Source organism: Polyodon spathula, chromosome 5 (assembly GCF_017654505.1).
Source record: "Polyodon spathula isolate WHYD16114869_AA chromosome 5, ASM1765450v1, whole genome shotgun sequence".
NCBI classification, from domain to species: domain Eukaryota; kingdom Metazoa; phylum Chordata; class Actinopteri; order Acipenseriformes; family Polyodontidae; genus Polyodon; species Polyodon spathula.
The window spans coordinates 44,393,759-44,413,610 of NC_054538.1; the positions used below are offsets into that span (position 1 = coordinate 44,393,759).

Consider the following 19,852-nt stretch of genomic DNA (forward strand, 5'->3'; position numbering starts at 1 on the left):
CTATGGGTTGCAATTATTTTGTGGTTCACGGTTGTACCAAGTGATGTGACCTTTTTGAATAATTTTTAATGAACCGTAATTGAACCTCAATCATTTCAAGCTTCTCATTAGAATGTGGATTGTAAAAAGGTCTCTCCAATTCTTTTCTTTGTTGTTGCCCTTCCGTTTCATTTCTTCCAGCGAGTTTTACTTTTAAAAGGCCAGTTTTAAAGCAAAAGGGGGCCACTACAAATAGATTGTCAATAATAAAGATGCATTTTAAATATGCTCTTAACATTTTATGAAATTCATCAGTCCAAGCACTAGATAAGGCCCATTTTGCTCAACTGAACTTGAAAATGTTCTGACAAACTAATTGTTAATAACTGTGTTCAAACTAAGCATAAATATGGTGGGGTCTGATACTTTGACTCATTAACCCTAAATGTTTAAAGCCTATACAACTGAAGCTAATTACTTTTAATACCGTCAAAGTTGAGCTAACATGCCAAAATTCATGATTAATTTTATATTCTGCAAAATAGTCGCAGACAAAAGCAAAATAAAAGCATTTAGTGAACATTAGCCAAAATACACAATTTCTAGCAGTTTAACAATCTTTGTAAATGTCTAATTGTTGCTATGAGGTTTTGACCACAAGTTGAATTTCTTAATCGTTGGGCAAAAGTTCGGAGAATTATAAAAAAAACCTTTTCAGACATTTTACTTTTCTAAAAAAATTGAATATACAGTACATTGAATTGAACATGCAGTTTATTTTACATCGTATATTATGTGAGCAAGTAAAGATTAGTCAAAATACAGCAGAATCATCCGAGTTGGATTGTCCTGTACAACTTACAAAAATATGAATTAACCACCTTAAGGTGCCAGGGACAAATGCAAACTGTCACTACTTGTTTTTGCTAAGCAAATCAAAGGTATTTTTCAAAGCCATGATGTGCTTTCTTTCAAAGCCAATTTAATTCCAACTACCATCTCCTTTCTGAGATAAAGAACATGGTTTTCTACAAACTAGCACATCAGTTATGCATTGACCCAATGATATTCACACTTAAGACATTTACAGCTGATTTATTTCAAAGTATAGGATCCAATCATTAAATCTCAGACTGATACAAGAACACTATCCAAAAAATAGATCAACAGCAAGCTCACAGTAAAACCATTGTATGTACAGTTCTGACATGTTATAGACCGATGTTTAAAAAGGCAAATATATATAATTTATATATATATATAATATATATATATATATATATATATATATATATATATATATATATATATAGATCTAAAATACACTACATCTTCAGTTATAGAAGAATATTAATGACACTGTGTCTTTTTCCAGTAAAATGAAACTCATTACCTACATGCATTGATAAAATATCAACCAAGTTGGTTATCAATGTCCTTATATATATATATATATATATTATATATATAATATCTATATATATATATATATATTATATAGATATATATATATATATATCACACACGATGGGATTCAGGTTATTCTAAATACTGTACAAAAGACAAAGATTACCGGTTAACTGTTTCTTCGTAGGATGATGAACTCCCGGTCTCCATGTTGCTTGGTCAGAAGCAACAAACCGATCTCTTCCCCTGAGATCACTGACGTAATCCTTGTCTCCGCTAAAGCCAGTGTACCTCCTCCATGAAACCACACATCATATCCGAATCATTGTCCCAATTAAAAAAAAAAAAAACAAGACAGTAAAAGAAAAAGGGGGAAGGTGTGTGGAGTTCATCATCCTACAAAAAACCATATTACAGGTAATCTTGGTCTTCTAACCTCATATGATGAGCATCACTCACAAAATGAACCATACCAAAGCATTAAGACAAGAGGGTGGTAGGTTAGATGTTAGCACAGGAAGCCATAGGTACATATTGAGTAAAAGTAGTCTGAAAGCAAGACACATTCAAGTTATAATGTTAATAAAGGTGTCGAACGAAGTCCCGGTAGTAGTGTGGCAGATGTCCTGTATTGGGCAGATTTTAGTTTTGCCCCTAAAACAGCCATACTCTGCCAAGTGGGCTTTGATGGTCCCTGGCTGAAACAGATTCAATGGAGGATTTGATCCAACTGGATATGTTCTGTTTGGAGACAGGTTTGCCCTGGTTCTATAAGCCTTCTTGCAAAGATCACAGGCACTAGAAATGCTCCCCACCCCAATTAAGAATTTTACTTTGCATGTAGCTACGTTTTGAACAGTAGTACCCAAAGTGTGTTGAATACTAGGCTAAAGCTCCATTAATCCTTAGCAGTCCATTTATTCAGCACTTGTCAGGTCCAATTTATTTTCACATGGGCGGTTTAATTATCCCCCCCCCCCCCCCCCCCCCCAGAGTAAAACAAGTTCAAAAGACAATGAATCGCAAAAAAAAAAACTCAGTACTGTATCTACAGCCAAGCCCCACCCGTTTCTCGCAGTATTTTTCACATACCTCTTCATAGACCTTCATGCTGTTAAATCCTCTCCTGATCACTCGTTTTATCACCAAGCTCCGATTCAAAAATGCAATACAAGTCATTTTATTACTATAACATCTCAAAAAGTTCTGCAAATGTCTGTGATATTCTTTGAACCCTGGATGCAGAAGCAGCTACCTCCTTTGTTATGTCCGTGTTATCTCTGTAATGCATGGGGCTATGAGAAACGCCCTTTTTTTATGGTTTCATTCGGCTCCTCTCTGTCTCACTCTGCCATTGAAAGGTTTTCTCTGCTTTTTTCGGAGAAAAAACGGTACTAGAGACCTGTGCTTTATGTCTTTATGATGATGTTGGAATGGAAAGGGAAAATTGTAATGTCGGACCTGGTCTGACATAGGACTGCAAAGGGTTAAGGGATGAAGTGTTTCCTTGGGCCGTAGGTGGTTAACCCCTCTAATGACTCTAGATACCACAGGGTGGGATATGAATCTTGGTAAAAGATAGGGAGGACAGTTGTGGAACAGGTGGCTGAAGCATAAAAAGTAATTCAGTAAAAAGATATCCCAGAGGCAACTTATTTCACTTTCCCTGCACAGACCTGAGAAATGGAAGCTCCCCGTCAACCCATGATTCGGATATAACATGATAGTTTTATGGAGGAAGTACACTGGCTTTGGTGCCGAAAAGGATTAGATCAATGATCTCTGGATAAGAGATCAGTTTGTTTCTTATAACCAAGCAACATGGAGACTGGAAGTTCATTTTGTGTGGTTTTCATCATACAAGGTAAGAATACCTTTTTTTTTTTTTTTTTTTTTTTTTATTAAATCCATACTGTACTTTAATATGATTCCTAAATGTCATCCTTAGCATATACAGTGCCTACAAAATGTTCACCTTTTGTTGCCTTATAGCCTGGAATTAAAATGTAGTTTTTTTAGGGGGGGTTTTCTTCATTTATCTACACATCCTACCCCACAACTTCCAAGTAAAAATAACATTCTAGGAATTTGTAGAAAATTAATTAAAAATAAAAACTGAAACAGCTTGGTTGGATAAGTGTCCCCCCCCCTTGTGATAGCAATCCTAAATTAGCTCAGGTGTATCCAATCGCCTTCAAAATCACACACCAAGTGTTAAATTGTAGTGATTCATGTGATTTCAGGATAAATTCAGTAGTTCCTGTAGGTTCCCTTTGCTGGGTAGTGTATTTCAAAGCAAAGACTCAACCATGAGCACCAAAGCTCTTTCAAAAGAACTCCGGGACAAAGTTGTTCAAAGGCACAGATCAGGGGATGGGTATAAAAAATGGGTATCAAAATGCCTTGAATATCCCTTGGAGCACGGTCAGACAATTAAGAAGTGGAAGGTGTATGGCACCACCAAGACCCTGCCTAGATTAGGCCGTCCCTCCAAACTGGATGACAGAGCAAGGAGGAGACTGATCAGAGAGGCTACCAAGAGGCCAAGGGCAACTTTTCAAGAGCTACATGCTTTTATGGCCAAGACTGGTCAAAGTGTGCATGTGACAACAATATCCCAAGCACTCCACAAATCTGGCCTGTATGGTAGGGTGGCAAGAAGGAAGCCATTACTCAAGAAAGCCTACCTTGGATCCCGTTTGTAGTATGCAAGAAAAAGTTTGTAGTACGTGTTCCCGTTTGTAGTATGTGGCAAAAAAGTTTTGTGGTCTGACAAATCTAAAATTTAACTTTTTGGCCTAAATGCAAAGCGTTATGTTTGGCGTAAACCCAACACAGCGCATCACCCAAAAAACACCATCCCTACTGTGAAGCATGGTGGTGACAGCATCATGTTATGGGGATGTTTCTCATCATCAGGGACTGGGGCACTTGTCAAGATAGAAGGGAAAATGAATGGAGAAAAGTACAGAGAAGTCCTTGAGGAAAACCTGCTGCCCTCTGCAAGAAAGATGAAACTGGGATGGAAGTTCACCTTTCAGCATGGCAACAACCCAAAGCATACAGACTCTCCAGTGTAACTTTGGCTAAGGAAGAAAAAGGTAAATGTCCTTGAGTGGCCCAGTCAGAGCCCTACCTAAATCAAATCGAAAATTTGTGGCATGACTTAAATATTAGATATTGCCAAATCTAGGTGTGCAAAGTTGGTAGAGACCTATCCCAACACTTGCTTCCACCAAGCATTAACTCAGGGGGGTGGAGACTTATCCAATTATGATCTTCCAGTTTTGTATTTTAATATATCTTTTTCTCAATAACATTTTTTTCCCCCTTACTGTGAAGTACGGTGTGTAGATAAGTGGGAAAAAAATCCTAATTTAAATGCATACAACTCTAAGGCACTGACAATGTGAAAAAAGTTCAAGGGGGTGTAGATTTTCTATAAGCACTGTATTAAAAACTGAACGGACCTTATGAAGATGGCAAAATAGATTGAATTGGATTAATTGTGTTTGAAATGAGTGGATAAAAAAAAATAATCTAAAAACAGGATAAAACAGTAATTTGCACAAAAATCAACCTTTCAAAACAAGCTTGAATTGGTAACATTGAAAAAGTATCCATTACTGCATTCAAAGTATTTTTACAACTAGGAACTGAACATGCGTCACACTTACCAGATGCCTTACATTGCTTAGAAAGATTCTACATAAATAACCTCCGACTTACCATGATTTAAAATAGAGGCCCATATAGTGTCTTTAAAAACACTGTTTCTCATCACTCAGTATTATGAACTAGAAAGTCCTCAAAACCATCCACTTCAGTTGTATTCCATCCAATATAACTATAATGCAAGGTTTAATACAAAGACAATTTATAAAAATGTTCAGATATCACTGATTTAAAACTTTTACAGAACCAGAAACATGACATCAGCTAGGTTTTTTCTTTACATTACAGCACATATCTTCAGGAACACTGTACTCCAACTCTTTAATCAAAATGCGTTATGCTTCTAGACTAGCTATGGAAAACAAATGTGTTATATATGATGATTATACCCTACATCTCTCCCAGTTTTTTTTAACCAATATATCCTAACTGATCAGCAGGTAAATAGCTTTCATACAAGTAGTTTGCAAGTAAGGGGAGAAAAAGAAAAAAGTTGTGTTTTTTTTTTGTTTTTGTTTTTTTTTGTTTTTTTTTTAAATGGACCGCCCAGTAGTAGATGAGTGTTCAGTAAATTACTTGAATAGGTACATTTAAGAAACTAAATCAAGTAGACAAAAGTTTTGCCAAATGCCTTTATCAGTGTAATAGGAATGAACATAAATCCACTGATAGGGAAAATATTGGAGTTACAGAACTTGCAGCAAATAACGCCTGATATGGAGGGTACTATTGATATTATGAACCAAAAAGTGCAAAAACTGCTGCATAGAAAGCAAACGTCAACATGCTGAACCTAGCTTGCATACCAGTGGCTTTATAATGAACATAATGGCATTATGGCAGATGGCAGAACTTATAATCCAAACTAGAATCGGCTGCCACAGCAGCTTTAGTTGTAGTTTGTAGTTGTTCTACAGAAATGTGATTTGCTGTGTAAACTAGTTATTTTACAAATAGTATCAAGAGTGACATTTTACAATTAATTCTAGGTTTTGTGTTTACTAGAAATAGCTTTCCAAAATGCAATGCAAAACGCCTTTTATAAAAACATTTGTGTTTCCTAACAGACATATGAAGGCTTCTGACAGAAGTCATACCTGCTTAAAATTACTTTCTCCGTCTAAAAGAATTCTAGTTGGCAGGGTTAAATTTGTTGGATTGCATAGGAAGAATGGCCTATACACCCATGAACAACTGTGACTGGCCACACTTTGAATATTTATTTTCAGTCCAGTAACAGCAAACTGCTGCCAGTAGTCAGCTTTTGTGTTTCTTTTTAGTCAAATCATCAGAAATTGCAACTTTAGGAGCCACAGCTTGTCAGTCCTGTTGGTACCATACAAAAATCATGAAGTCGATTTATTTCGGGGACACAGATAAGGACAATGGAATTCAAATGTCTGTAGGCTAACATTCTCAAATATGTCTCCATTTACACAAGAAAAACACTAGCTTCAAAACAGTCCCTTCTTTACCTCCACTAGACTGTACAAACCAACACACACCTTTTCTTTTAATGCACTATCCCTTTTACTGAAAACTTTGTCCAAAATCCTATTATTTTTTCCCCCCATTCCTAAACTTTCTCCACTGGCGCTGGAATCAGGGTTGCCTTTTTGCTCCTCTTCTTCCGGCTGCGAGCGTAGACCCTCAGTAAGAGGGCCAGAAAGACCACGGTTATTCCCAGGCCACCCACTATGGTGACTGCGTGGCCATAGATGAAACAGGACAGCAGGATAGCGAAGGCCTGTCGCAGGGTCATGATGATGGTAAAGGCGGCGGCTCCAAACTGGCCGATGGTGTAGAAGATGAAGAGTTGACCACAGGCTGAACAGACGGACAGGAGAAGAGCGTGGAAGGCAAACTCTGAATGACGGCTCATGAACTTCAGGGACTCCAAAAAGGCACCCTGCTCCAGGAGTGAGCCCACAGTAAACAGACAGGAGAAGAGGTTGACCCCGAACATCATCTGTACCGAGGACATTTTGTATTTAAAGAGATTGTCCTGCCAGTTGGATGTGAAGCTGTCAAACACAATGTAACCTGCTAAAATGACCACCCCTGAAAAGGTGGTGACTGTTGACGGGTGCTTGTAAGTGGTGCTGGAGAGCAGGAACATGCTGACACCCACAGAGATGAGGACCGCTGTGAAGTACTCCCAGTATTCATAGCTCTTCCGGGAAACTATCTTCCCCATCAACATAACTGGAATAACCTTGGAAGCTTTTGCCAGCACTTGCGTTGGGAAGCTGATGAACTTAAGGGCCTCGTACTGGCACCAGCTGCTCAGGATGTTTGAGAGGGAGGCAAAGGAGTACTTGTACATGGGGACTCCATGCCGAGGCTGCTTGGTGAGGGCGCAATAAATCCCGGCTACCGTCAATGCCAAGATCCGGTTCATGAAAACCAGAAACTGGGAATCCTTGAATTTCTCACCCAGCTCTGTGTCTGCGGTCCTGTAGGTTTGAGTCATGACTCGCTCTTGTAGGACACCCCATGTGAGATACGAAGCCTGGAATGATAAGTTTCACCTTTAAAAGAGGTTTATTTTTTTGTTAAGTAAACAGTACAAAATAGAAAAAAAAAAATCTCTAAAAAAAATTTTTTTTTTTTTTAGCTCCATAGCTTCCAGAATGGATCATTTGATCAATTATGAGCACATTTGTTATGACTCCTTTCTGTAGTATGTTTGGCACATTAGTTTAGGATGTGGAAAAAAGCAGCAGCTAAAAAAACAGGAATCACTTAAGGAAAGTAGTTCATGTAAAATCTACAAAAGTACCATCATAAGCATTAAAAAGTCCTTTCAGTGTTTATGGGGTGTAACTTATGCAGTATTATATAAACACAAAACAAAAAAACACCACTTCTTGACCTAGAAACCTTGTTCTTACCTGTGAGACTTTGATGTGCCTCTAAAAATGGCTTTGCACCTGATTCCAATACAGGGGTGGGAAAACTTGACACTTAAATTTTTGTCTACAAATACAGTCTTGCATTTTAATGACTGAAATATCAAATTAAAAAAAAAAAAAAAAAGCTTCAAGTTATGGTAAAAGTGCATTACACAAATACCGAAATATTTTTGTGGTGAATGCAAACATTAGACACTTAGACAAAAACTTCTTGTCAAAAATGTTTGTCTATTTTTTTTTTTTAGTACTAATATTAAATATATTTTACACCCATTTCTTAAGTGCATCTTCATTCAAGAATCCAAGTTACCTGTAGTCCAAAAGCACAGACCAGTAGTTTCGCAAATTGCTTGGCTGAAGATGAAGATGCTACTGTTGCCTCATTTCTGGATGTTGCAGAAACGTCCTCCTGGAGACCGGACTTAGTCTCGCTCCCAAATACGCAGCTTTTTATGGCAGGGAAACAAATGCCACGGCCTGAAAATCAAACAAGATGAGGATGAACTGTTAGATAAACCTAAATAAACAAATGAAAGCGTGTCTGTTGTGGGATAATATTCACAATGCTTTGCACACAGATATGCAATACTGGGAACTTTTGCAGAGAAAATAACTTGCGTGACTGGGCCACGCTCTCTCTCTCAATCATGTGCCAATTATGGCAAATTGCATGGTGGTTTTTAAACGTACTGCTGACCTAGGTGAGAATACCAGACTCACTTCACTTGTGACCCACGTCAGATTTGCCAAGGAAAGACTAGTCATGTGTTACTTGGTTATTTTCAAATTTTGAAAAAGCTTTCGCGAATTTAGAAAATGAACAGTTTCTGAATGCAAGGATTTACATTTCTTGTAACCAAACTGACATCCTAATTGAAACCATTTTAATTTAAGAAATAAATCAATTACAGTTAACACATATTTAAGCAATATTGCAGCATTTAATAGGTCTATAGAAATACAGTACAAGAACTATGAGCAGATCAATTAATCGCACATACTGTACCTAAAATTGCTTTTACCAAATAAGAAACAGCTACATGAATATGAACTTCGGAGTTCCGCACCTGTCTCCAAGTAGTTTTTCCTCTTGTAGTACTGAATGAGGAGATAACCTGGGACAATGATTGTGGCATATCCAGAGATGTTAAGAAAAAAACGAAACAGCCAGAAATCATTCCAGGATTCCTGCAACAGGGACTCCTCTTCAGCAGCTTGTGCAAGTGGAAGCATGACCAGGATTAACGCTGGCCAAAACCTGCAGGAAATACAAAGACACTTCTTTGAAATAACATCCATCACTTACGTTTCCAAACAGTATAGAAATATACATACCCCTTCATGTGGAGACCAAAAATTGAATTGGGAAATTCAGGCAAATTTCTCTTGCCTGGAGCAACTCTCAAGTATCACATTTCGTGTAATCTGGAGGTGGTCGGGTTTTAAACCCTGTCATCTGTAGGCAAGCTACTTATTATAAGAACAAGAGGGTATACATTAGATCCCTTGTCATGACTGTTCTGCCCCCCTTTTTCTTGTGTTGAAGACCTTTTCTTACTATGTTTAAGCCCAATGAAATGCAGCCCTGTGTAAATCTTCCATTTCTTTTTATCCCAAATCATTCTCTCAGAGGTCGATTTTTAAAGGACATCTGGCCCTTCTGTAAAATTTCAAACCCAGGCAACCTGTGTCTTTAATTCCATGAGAATCGACCAAGTCACAAAACCAGCTTTTACATAATATAATATTACAATTGATGCGATCTGTCCTGAGATTGTACAGTTCAGTAAAATGCTACAATTGTGGCAATACAAAACAATAAACTGTGATGTTTAAAAAATGTATGCTTTGAACTACGCATTTTAATCCTTTGCGGTCCTATGTCAAAGACATTACAATTTTCCCTTTCCGGTCCGATATCATCAAAAAGACATCAAGCACAGGTCTCTAGTCATTTTTTTCTCCAGAAAATGCAGAGAAAACCTTTCAATCGCCGAGTGAGACCGATAGAAGCAGAGAGAAACACACACATTTGTCAAGCTTTTTGAGATGTTACCGTAATAATGACTTTGATCACATTATTAAGTGGTGATAAAACGAGTGATCAGGAAATGATTTATCAGTATGCACGACTATGAAGAGGTATGTAATAAATACAGCGAACAAAGGGTGGGGCGGGGCTGGAGATGCTGTAGTGAGTGTCCTGTTGCTATGCAGTGCCTTTTAAACCTGTTTTACTTTGAAAAAAATTACTTTTAAACAGCTTGTGTAAAATATTTTGGTTTTACAGGTTTGTATGTACCAGTGTACATGTGTTTACACAATAGTGTTGAATGGAACTGCATCTGTGTTTACAACACAGCTCCTGGATGCAGGCACAGAGCCAGCAGGCAGACCAATACAATGCAGCCGTCAAACCGGAAGTAGTGTTATGTAACCCTGTAAATGGGTATATGTATATACCCGTTTCTTTTGAAATATATATTTTATTATATTTTTTCAATGTTTGTAGTCGTGCTGTATATGCGCTCATTTTGGAAATAAAGCATTTTATGTTTAATTTTCCATTTAAATACGGTGTTTCTGCGATGAAAATGCTAGATGTGATGTTCATGAATAAAACTTGAGTTGTATCCGATAGTATTTCTTTCATTTTCATAACGAAGCAGTTTAAAAATGTATAGGTCAAAATACAAATGCTTATCAAAATCGTACAGGAACCAGATTTTATTTCAAAGCTTTGGTAAACCAGTCCTAGAAGACCAGGGTATAGGCTGACATTCCATAGCAGAAGCACCCGGGCATGGGAGTGGGCTTTTTTTTTTTTTAATTTGTAAAAATCGCCAACAATTCTCACTTTCTCCCCAATTTGGAAAGCACAATCATTTTATTTCAACCCGGCTCACCGCTGCCATCCCCGCTGACTCGGGAGACACAAAGACGGACACATGCGTCCTCCTAAATGTGTACCGTCAGCCATCCGCTTCTTTTCACTCTGCAGGCCCACCATGCAGCCACCTCAGGCCCACAGTGACCCGGCCAGTCTACAGGGGTTGCTGTGAGCCGAAGACACCCTGGATGACCTAAGCCCTCCCCACCAGGGCGGCGCTCTGCCAATTGTGTGCTGTCCAGCGTTCCCTCCAAGGATAAAATGTACATTTTTCACAGTAACTGGCAACAACCTTCGCACTTAGTTCACTACCTTTTGCAAGTTATCATAAATATCAACCTCAATCGAGACTACAGCCTCTCGAAGTAAACCTATTATTTTAAGACCATTCTTACAAAGCATTAACATAAGCATATTTTTGTCTGTCTTGCAACTGATTCTCCGATTTCCCTCTGTAAATGCATGTCACATTACAGCAGAGCTCGCTCGGGCACCAGTGAATCTACTGGTACAGGGTGGGCGACACAGGCATCTGGTGAGTCTCTCGTGCTGCTCATGAACTTTACAGTTTTTAACTCGTCGTATAATTGAATAGTAAAATCAGTAAAGCACAATCTTCCTGCATTATTTAGAAGTATAAACACTGTGGTTAACAGAAATAAAAATCACAATACACAATACTGATGTTTTTTGTTTTATTTCCCTTTTAAAAAACAACCATTTCTGAAATCACCGCAAGCGTTTTGAAACTGGTAAAAATGTAATCAGCACATTAGTCGAAAATACACATTTAAATGTATAGTAATTGAAGAAGACATACCACGTCCACTATTTTTTTTGCGAGTTTATTCATCATGTGACTTCATTCCATGTCTCTGCTGAAACCCAACATGGCAGGTGCAATTCATGTGATCATGTACAAGTCAATACCATTAAATATCATAATGCCAGTCGTAAACACGTAAAGAATAAAAAAACAAAGAAGACGGCAAGGGCAAAGCACTGCATTCCATGCTATAAATCTAAGATCAAGGTGGAGCTTTCCCAAAGTAAGCTAAATTAATTGCGTATTTCATTATTGTTTAGATTATTTCTTTCCACACTACCTGGCTTTAATGAAACTATAATTAGCAACTTTAAACCATGGCCGTTTCTTAATTGAATTATATTTTTTGAAGACGAAGAAATGAGCTCAAAACTACACTGAACAAAAAATATAAAACGCAAAATGTAAAGTGTTTTCCCATGTTTCATGAGCTGAAATAAAAGATCCCAGAAATTTTCCATACGCACAAAATTTTGGGCACAAATTTGTTTACATCCCTGTTAGTGAGCATTTCTCCTTTGCCAAGATAATCCATCCAACTGACAGGTGTGGCATATCAAGAAGCTGATTAAACAGCATGATCATTACACAGGTGCACCTTGTGCTGGGGACAATAAGAAGGCCACTCTAAAATGTGCAGTTTTGTCACACAACACAGTGCCACAGATGTCTCAAGTTTTGAGGGAGTGTGCAATTGGCATGCTGACTGCAGGAATGTCCACCAGAGCTGTTGCCAGAGAATTGAATGTTCATTTCTCTACCATAAGCCGCCTCCAACGTCGTTTTAGAGAATTTGGCAGTACGTCCAACCGGCCTCACAACCGCAGACCACGTGTAACCACGCCAGCCCAGGACCTCCACATCCGGCTGCTTCACTTGCGGGATCGTCTGAGACCAATCACCCAGACAGCTGATGAAACTGTGGGTTTGCACAACCGAAGAATTTCTGCACGAACTGTCAGAAACCGTCTCGGGAAAGCTCATCTGTGTGCTCATCGTCCTCACCAGGGTCTTGACCTTACTGCAGTTCAGCGTCGTAACCGAATTCAGTGGGCAAATGCTCACCTTCGATGGCCACTGGCACGCTGGAGACGTGTGCTCTTCACAGATGAATCCCGGTTTAAACTGTGCCGGGCAGATGGCAGACAGCGTGTATGGCGTCGTGTGGATGAGCGGTTTGCTGATGTCAACGTTGTGAACAGAGTGCCCCATGGTGCGGTGGGGTTATGGTATGGGCAGGCATAAGCTACAGACAACAAACACAATTGCATTTTATCGATGGCAATTGAATGCACAGAGATACTGTGACGAGATCCTGAGGTCCATTGTCGTCCATTCATCTGCTGCCATCACCTCATGTTTCAGCATGATAATGCACGGCCCCATGTCGCAAGGATCTGCACACAATTCCTAAAAGCTGAAAATGTCCCAGTTCTTCCATGGCCTGCATACTCACCAGTTCCTGTCAATATCCAGCAACTTCGCACAGCCATTGAAGGGGAGTGGGACAACATTCCACAGGCCACAATCAACAGCCTGATCAATTCTATACGAAGGAGATGTGTCGCGCTGCATGAGGCAAATGGTGGTCACACCAGATACTGACTGGTTTTCTGATCCACACCCCTACATTTTTTTTTTTTTTTTTTTTTTTTCCATAGATTAGGGCCTAATGAATTTATTTTTTTTTCCTTATATGAAGGTAACTCAGTAAAATGCATATCTGTATTTGTAGTTTATTCCTGGTAAGAGTCTGTGCCAAGCTAAATGTGACCTTGGACTTTTCAACTAGTAACCTTGTCTTATAGAACAGTGTTTCACCTGATAAGGTCAAACAGAAAAGTGGGAGGGATGTGAGAGAACATATGCATCATATAAAGTAACATGCATACGGAAAGGGGAGGGGACGGGACAACCTGCTACAATGTAATGTACATATTAGTATTGCAGTAGAGTGCCCCTAGTGGTGAGGATGGCAGGGTACTCCAACCACAATTTCATATTCCTTTTCTGGTTAGATAACCACACTAACACAAGAAAACATTGTTTTTAAGCGCTTTGTGCAGACTTTTATTAATATTTACAACAGGGCACCCTTGACCTTTAAGAAAACTAAAAAGAAAACTGTTTTGGGATCCTATTCTAAACGTTAACTGGGAGGTAATTCAACCCCCTTCACCTTCTTTGTATCCTAAGTGAATGGCAGAAGGCTACTTGTACTGTTTCAGCACTTTTAAGTCAAACAGCTTTCAAAAATTAAATCATACTACACAGGAAGTCTTAAAGTTAAATTCTTACAGTGTTTTGGATTCAGTAAGTGCATTAGCCCCGGTATAAAATAACCAACCTTTGGTTATGTTTTTCTGGCTATTTATAGATCCTTTTAAATGGAAATCAAATTCAGATGAGTTCAATTCCCTCACCTGAATTAGTTTGGTATTGCCTATCCCCTCTGTAATTGCCAGACATTACCAGTTATACAGACCTTTTTATCATTGGCTAACATCTACTTTGTATTCTGTCCCAGCACACAGTTTAATTTTAGGTAAATATCAATAGAACACCCCTGAAAGCAAAAAATGAAAGCAATGTTTATAAACCAGAGAACTTATTTTGTGTTTACTTCCCCTTTTCAAAATTAATGTATTTTGTTGCATTTGAGGTAAATAAACTGAAAAAAGCCTGATCTTAAAAAAAAAAATAAAAAGGCACAGTACATTTTTGCCCCAACATTACACTTATGGCAGACTGCAGTTACCTCCTAAATAGTAAATACCCCTACAAAGATAAAAATGCATGCAGAATGTTTATCTGAAAAAGCAATGGTGATGTTGGGTAAAGGATCATGCACCTAAAACAGCAACAGTTGACACTGACCGAAGCAAGGATATCCTAGTAATAAAACAGACTGCAACCAGAAATCCTCCAAAGGAGGTGCAAAAAAGCAGTATACTGTAGTACATCTAGTATTGCAGCCTACAGTGTGGCTGTAGTTACATAAAGGTGTGTATTCTTTCTGAGGTTATACTGGCAACGTATTGAGGCTAACAGAGCCCCTCTTATGTTATTTGAATTCTGTGTGCAGCCTACTCCCACAAGGCTAAACCTGTGCTCAGCCTGATTTCAACAGTACTTCTTTGTGTTCAAGGTAGGCTGAATAAGGGGATTACTGTAGTAGAACAGACCCTAGTAGTGTAGGATGTGGACAAAACGGGTTTTGCTGTAAAGGGTTTTAAAACTCTAGCATCATCAAAATAAAACGTATATATAAATTTTAATTAATCTTGTTTTATTATTAAATATTGCTAAACTGACATCTGTAGAACCCACATTTCATTTTAAACTCTTCCAGCACTACCAACCCTAACCCATTAATATTTTTAAGTAGATAAAAACATCCAGAGATATAACAGTAGTGGTCGTTTACAGAGGAATTGTTTCCAAGTCATGTATAAAAGTCTGCAGTGTTGAAATAGATAAATACAAAGAAGTAAATAAGAAATTTAAAAATGATAATTGTTGTTCTGTTGAACATTGTCTCTGTTACAAAGTTTCAAATGAATACCATCCATACAGGCTACGTGGTACCCTGAAACAAAACACTCAGCTGTACTGTATGCCCACAAAGAGAAATCGACTGGAGAGTGTATCAGTAGCTGTCTTTGTAAGGCTGCTCTGCAAAGCCAAGTCTTTGCAATTGAACATGTATTTGTCCACTGTCAGTTTCATTGCTAGGACTTGGTACATTGTCACAAGTAGAGATTAAAAATGTTGCATTTGGATTAATGACCAAGAAAGCTCCAATTTTAATTTTTTAGCAGTAGCTCAAATATAACTTCTCTGCTGCAGTTGTTAGTAACAAGACCTTCCCGTAAGTCTACACTATTATATTTAAATATGCTTATTAGTACCACGCAAGGGTCTGTTTCAAAGTGGTGCGTCAGGAAGGGGTCCATTTAATATGGTCCTTTTGGTGTTTAATACAGGTTTGATTAGGTCATGAATTGGGAGATGTAAAATCAAACGTGTCTCTCCAGACAGAATATGGTAATCGGTAAGTTAGACTACTGTAAATGTCTAAAGATTTGTGTGTGTGCGTGTGCGTGTGCGTGTGCGTGTGCGTGTGACCATGCAGTAAAATCATCCAACCTGGCAGCGTAGATAACAAAGCGACATGCAGTCGGAACTCAAATGAATGAAGTTAAACAAGCCATAAAATGACAGTGCACGACATACTTAATGTGAACATCAAAAATCAACATTATTCAAATTGAAAATTAAGTTTGCTATTCCAAAATACCGAGAAGAGAATTTTCGCAGTCTGACCATTAATACAAACTCTCACTAGTCTAAACAACCTGACATTTCATGTTAATATTACGCTTCCAGACTACCACTACCAGCGCACACCTATGAGGCCCCCTCTCCCCACCTTCCCGCCCTCAAAAAAACGTGTCAATAGAACTAGGGAAAGCAGACGTATTAAACCAAAACTGTACAGTTAGTTAAATACATATGGGCTACCAATTCAAGTCAAATAAAGTGTTACACCTACCTCCACAAAACAGATGTCATTGTACTTTTCTTAACTCTCTCAATTCTTGTGCAGCCCCCCCACATATTTCACTATGTCGTTTAATTTATTGAAATCTACACCAAATTACGACTAAATGACTTAAAACATAAACTGAAAATAAAATAAAAAATTGCATCCAACTCCATACCGTAGCCACTATTCCAAACCCCGTATGTGTTCACTTCCCACAGCACCGCTCCGCCCCACGTCTCTCTTCAACAGGAAACTCGGAAGATTTAAACACCACCAAGTGTCTACATACCTCCATCTAAAGGCCTGGAGGCGAAAGTACGATTTGTTAAAGATCTTCTATAGACAAGATAGTGTGGCAATATTGAAAAAAAATAGTATCTCCATTTTCATTTTTTGTGGGATGACCTTTTGATCAAATATAAAGTTTAAGAGGATATAAGTAAAACATGCATAAATACAGTAAGAACTACTACTGTTAGAGTATTCAGAACTGTTCTGCAACCGTAACTGAGAACTGAGCTAAGAATATAAATACAAGATCACAATTTAAGAGACGTAATATACATATTTTTAATGACGCAGTTGCTTTAATTTAATAATAATAATAATAATAATAATAATAATAATAATAATAATAATAATAGCTATACAAAGTATTTTAATAACACTATTTTCAATAATAGACATATTTAATAATACTAGACACGTTTAATAACACCTTGTAACAATTTTTTTTTTTTTTTTTTTTTGGTTCCTGGGTAGTAAGTGTTATTTCCTAATTGCTTATGCCTCAAAAGTATAGAAAATGGCTATTATTCCCCACAAACTTTGCTTTTGTGACCAGGACAGTGATATTTTGAAGTGTACCTATTTTCCAGAACATTCCAGATAGATTCAGTGCTGAGTAAACTTGGAGTAACTTCTAGAACTTTCCAGTAATATAAATAGTAGTATAAATACAGGGGCCTTAAGCCAACCAGTTCAGTTTAGTTCCAGCTGCCTAAGTGGATACATATCTGCATTTTTCTGAGATGGCATCAAGAGGCTGCAATGGTGGCATTCCTGATGGGTCTCCAAGGCGGTTTTACCAAGTTTCCCTGCTATCTTTGCCTTTGGGACAGCAGGGACACCAAGGCGCACTACCACAGGCGGGACTGGCCACAGCAGACCGAGTTCTCTGTCGGGAGGAACACCGTTAAGTGGGAGCCACTGGTGGACCCCCGAAAGGTGCTGATGCCACCACTGCACATCAAATTGGGCCTTATGAAACAATTTTTTAGAGCTCTAGATAAGGAGTCGGCAGCCTTCAAGTACCTTCAAGACTTCTTCCCTAAGCTGTCTGAGACAAAGGTCAAAGCCGGTGTCTTCGTCGGACCACAGATAAAGAAGATCCTGGAGTGCAATGAATTCCCCAAGAAGGTCACTAGTAAGGAGAAAGCGGCTTGGAACAGCTTTGTCGCAGTGGTTCGGGGCTTCCTGGGCAATCACAAGGCCGAAAACTATGTGGAGCTGGTTGAGACTCTGGTGAAGAACTATGGCACAATGGGCTGTAGGATGTCCCTCAAAGTCCATATCCTTGATGCTCATCTTGATAAATTCAAGGAGAACATGGGAGCGTACTCGGAGGAGCAAGGAGAGTGCTTCCACCAGGATATACTGGACTTTGAACGCCGCTACCAAGGACAGTATAACGAGAACATGATGAGACTACATTTGGGGGCTGATTCGTGAAAGTGATTTACAGTATAATCGTAAATCTCGAAAAACTACTCACTTCTAAATCTTCTGTAGTCATTTTTGTATTACTTTAGTATAAATACATGTTAATTTGGATTCATATGTTGTTTTTTTTTCTGACTTTATGTGAACGAAGAGAAACAAATTCGCCCGTTTTCTCACTGGAAATAGGTAAATTTCAAAATATCACTGTCCTGGTCACAAAAGCAAAGTTTGTGGGGAATAATAGCCATTTTCTATACAATTTTGAGGCATAAGCAATTAGGAAATAACACTTACTACCCAGGAACAAAAACTGTGTTACACAGTGTAATGTGTAAACAATGGATCACACGTACTATAGGGAGAAAGGATACAGACTTCATCCGATGATAAGCTTCTTAAAGGAATACATATTTTTAAATGAAGCAGCTGCTACAGACAATAAATAATGCATTTTTAATAATGGACATTGCATTTTTAATAATAAGGCATAATTGCAACTTTAGTATCCATGTTAATTTTCATTTTATGTATTGCTCTATTTTATCCGAAATTTATATTTATCATAATTTAATTTCATCAGACATTGTCAATTCGTACAGATAAACATTAAAAACAGATATATAATTTATACAATACATTCCGCTTATTAGCAACTCCAATAAAGACATTTTTTGGTTATTAACATTTTTACAGGAACCAATCATATCCTATATTTTTTTCTCTTATTAACACTTAAAGATAAAGACAGCTTTTTGATAGCTACCAAGCAGCATTTATATACTGTATATAAATAAGAAGATGTATTCAGGACTTGTAAAACTTACAAAAGATCATCCGGCGGAATTTTTTTTTTTTTTACTGTGTTGCCACAACTAAAAACGGAACACATCCAAGGCATTAGTACTATTTGTAGTAGTGATTGCAATAATAATAATAATAATAGGCCTAATCTACCCGCTACCAAACCAAATCAAACCACGCTCCAGTTTTGAATGATAACGAACATGCCTGCCAGTCACAATTTCTGTTAGCTCTTCAGCGATAGACCTCTATAATAATAATAATAAATAATAATAATAATAATAATAATAATAATAATAATAGGTCAGGTGAAAACATCGATCGTATAAATAATAACACGTATGTGTTAAGGAGGGGTGTGTCTAAATAAATAAAAGCGAATAGTGTTTAAAAATGCAATCCTTTTAAAAAGAGTTGGCTTGGAATAGGAAATTAGTCAGATTTTATATTATAATACAGATAGAGGAAAAGTTGCTACTGGAATTCTTTGGATTCTCAAGCTGCAACGCTTGGGCACGGACGGAAGTTCCAATGTTAAGTCAGTGTTTACCGTCTTGCCCATATGGAATATACTTAACGTTAATCACGGGGTTTTCATGCAAGGTTTTTATTTATTTATTTATTTATTTTTTAACGCAAGACATTTTAGGGGGTTTCCGTTCGCGCAGTTTATTTTACTCGAGTTAACCTGGCTGTTTACCCGATGTCATGCATTGAATGGGAGGTGAGGTTGATACAAGGCGCATTTCATAAAGAGCTATTGACCGCAAATGGCTGTTTGATGTCACCGTCCAAACGCATTATGGGCTTTTAGGTTGCCGAGGTAACAGTGCAGTTTAACACTTTTTACATCGGTTGCTGCGTCTCTTTACCATGACCTCATTGAAATGTAAATTTACGACATTATTTCGTTTTGAATGCCGAGTAACTGGTTTAACAAAAAGTATTGAATGATTTTACAGTGAAATCGCCCCACAATACAGTAATTTCATGCCGTTGATCAAATAGAATGATAGTCATTAATTTTACGGTTTAGTCTAGATTTATCTTACTACTCATGACGTTAAAATAATCAGGTATATAAATGA

General features: G+C 37.9%; 1 protein-coding gene across 1 annotated transcript; it reads right to left on the reverse strand.

Annotated features, from left to right (window-relative positions):
• Window positions 1-4,764: 4,764 nt before the first annotated feature.
• LOC121315982 (adenosine 3'-phospho 5'-phosphosulfate transporter 1-like) lies at window positions 4,765-16,467 on the reverse strand. The gene is made up of 4 exons (XM_041250637.1): window positions 16,248-16,467; window positions 9,044-9,234; window positions 8,287-8,453; window positions 4,765-7,573 (listed from the first exon to the last, which is right to left on the reverse strand). The coding sequence occupies exons 1-4, from the start codon at window positions 16,310-16,312 to the stop codon at window positions 6,638-6,640; spliced, it is 1,359 nt and encodes a 452-aa protein (XP_041106571.1). The 5' UTR covers window positions 16,313-16,467; the 3' UTR covers window positions 4,765-6,637.
• Between the last annotated feature and the right edge of the window lie 3,385 nt (window positions 16,468-19,852).

Coding starts and splice junctions, on each gene's coding strand:
- LOC121315982 (XM_041250637.1), bottom strand. CDS start 16,312: ATGTGGGGGGGCTGCACAAGAATTGAGAGAGTTAAGAAAAGTACAATG. Junction 8,454..9,043: donor GAAAAACTACTTGGAGACAG/GTGCGGAACTCC, acceptor TTTGATTTTCAG/GCCGTGGCATTTGTTTCCCT. Junction 7,574..8,286: donor TCTGTGCTTTTGGACTACAG/GTAACTTGGATT, acceptor TTATCATTCCAG/GCTTCGTATCTCACATGGGG.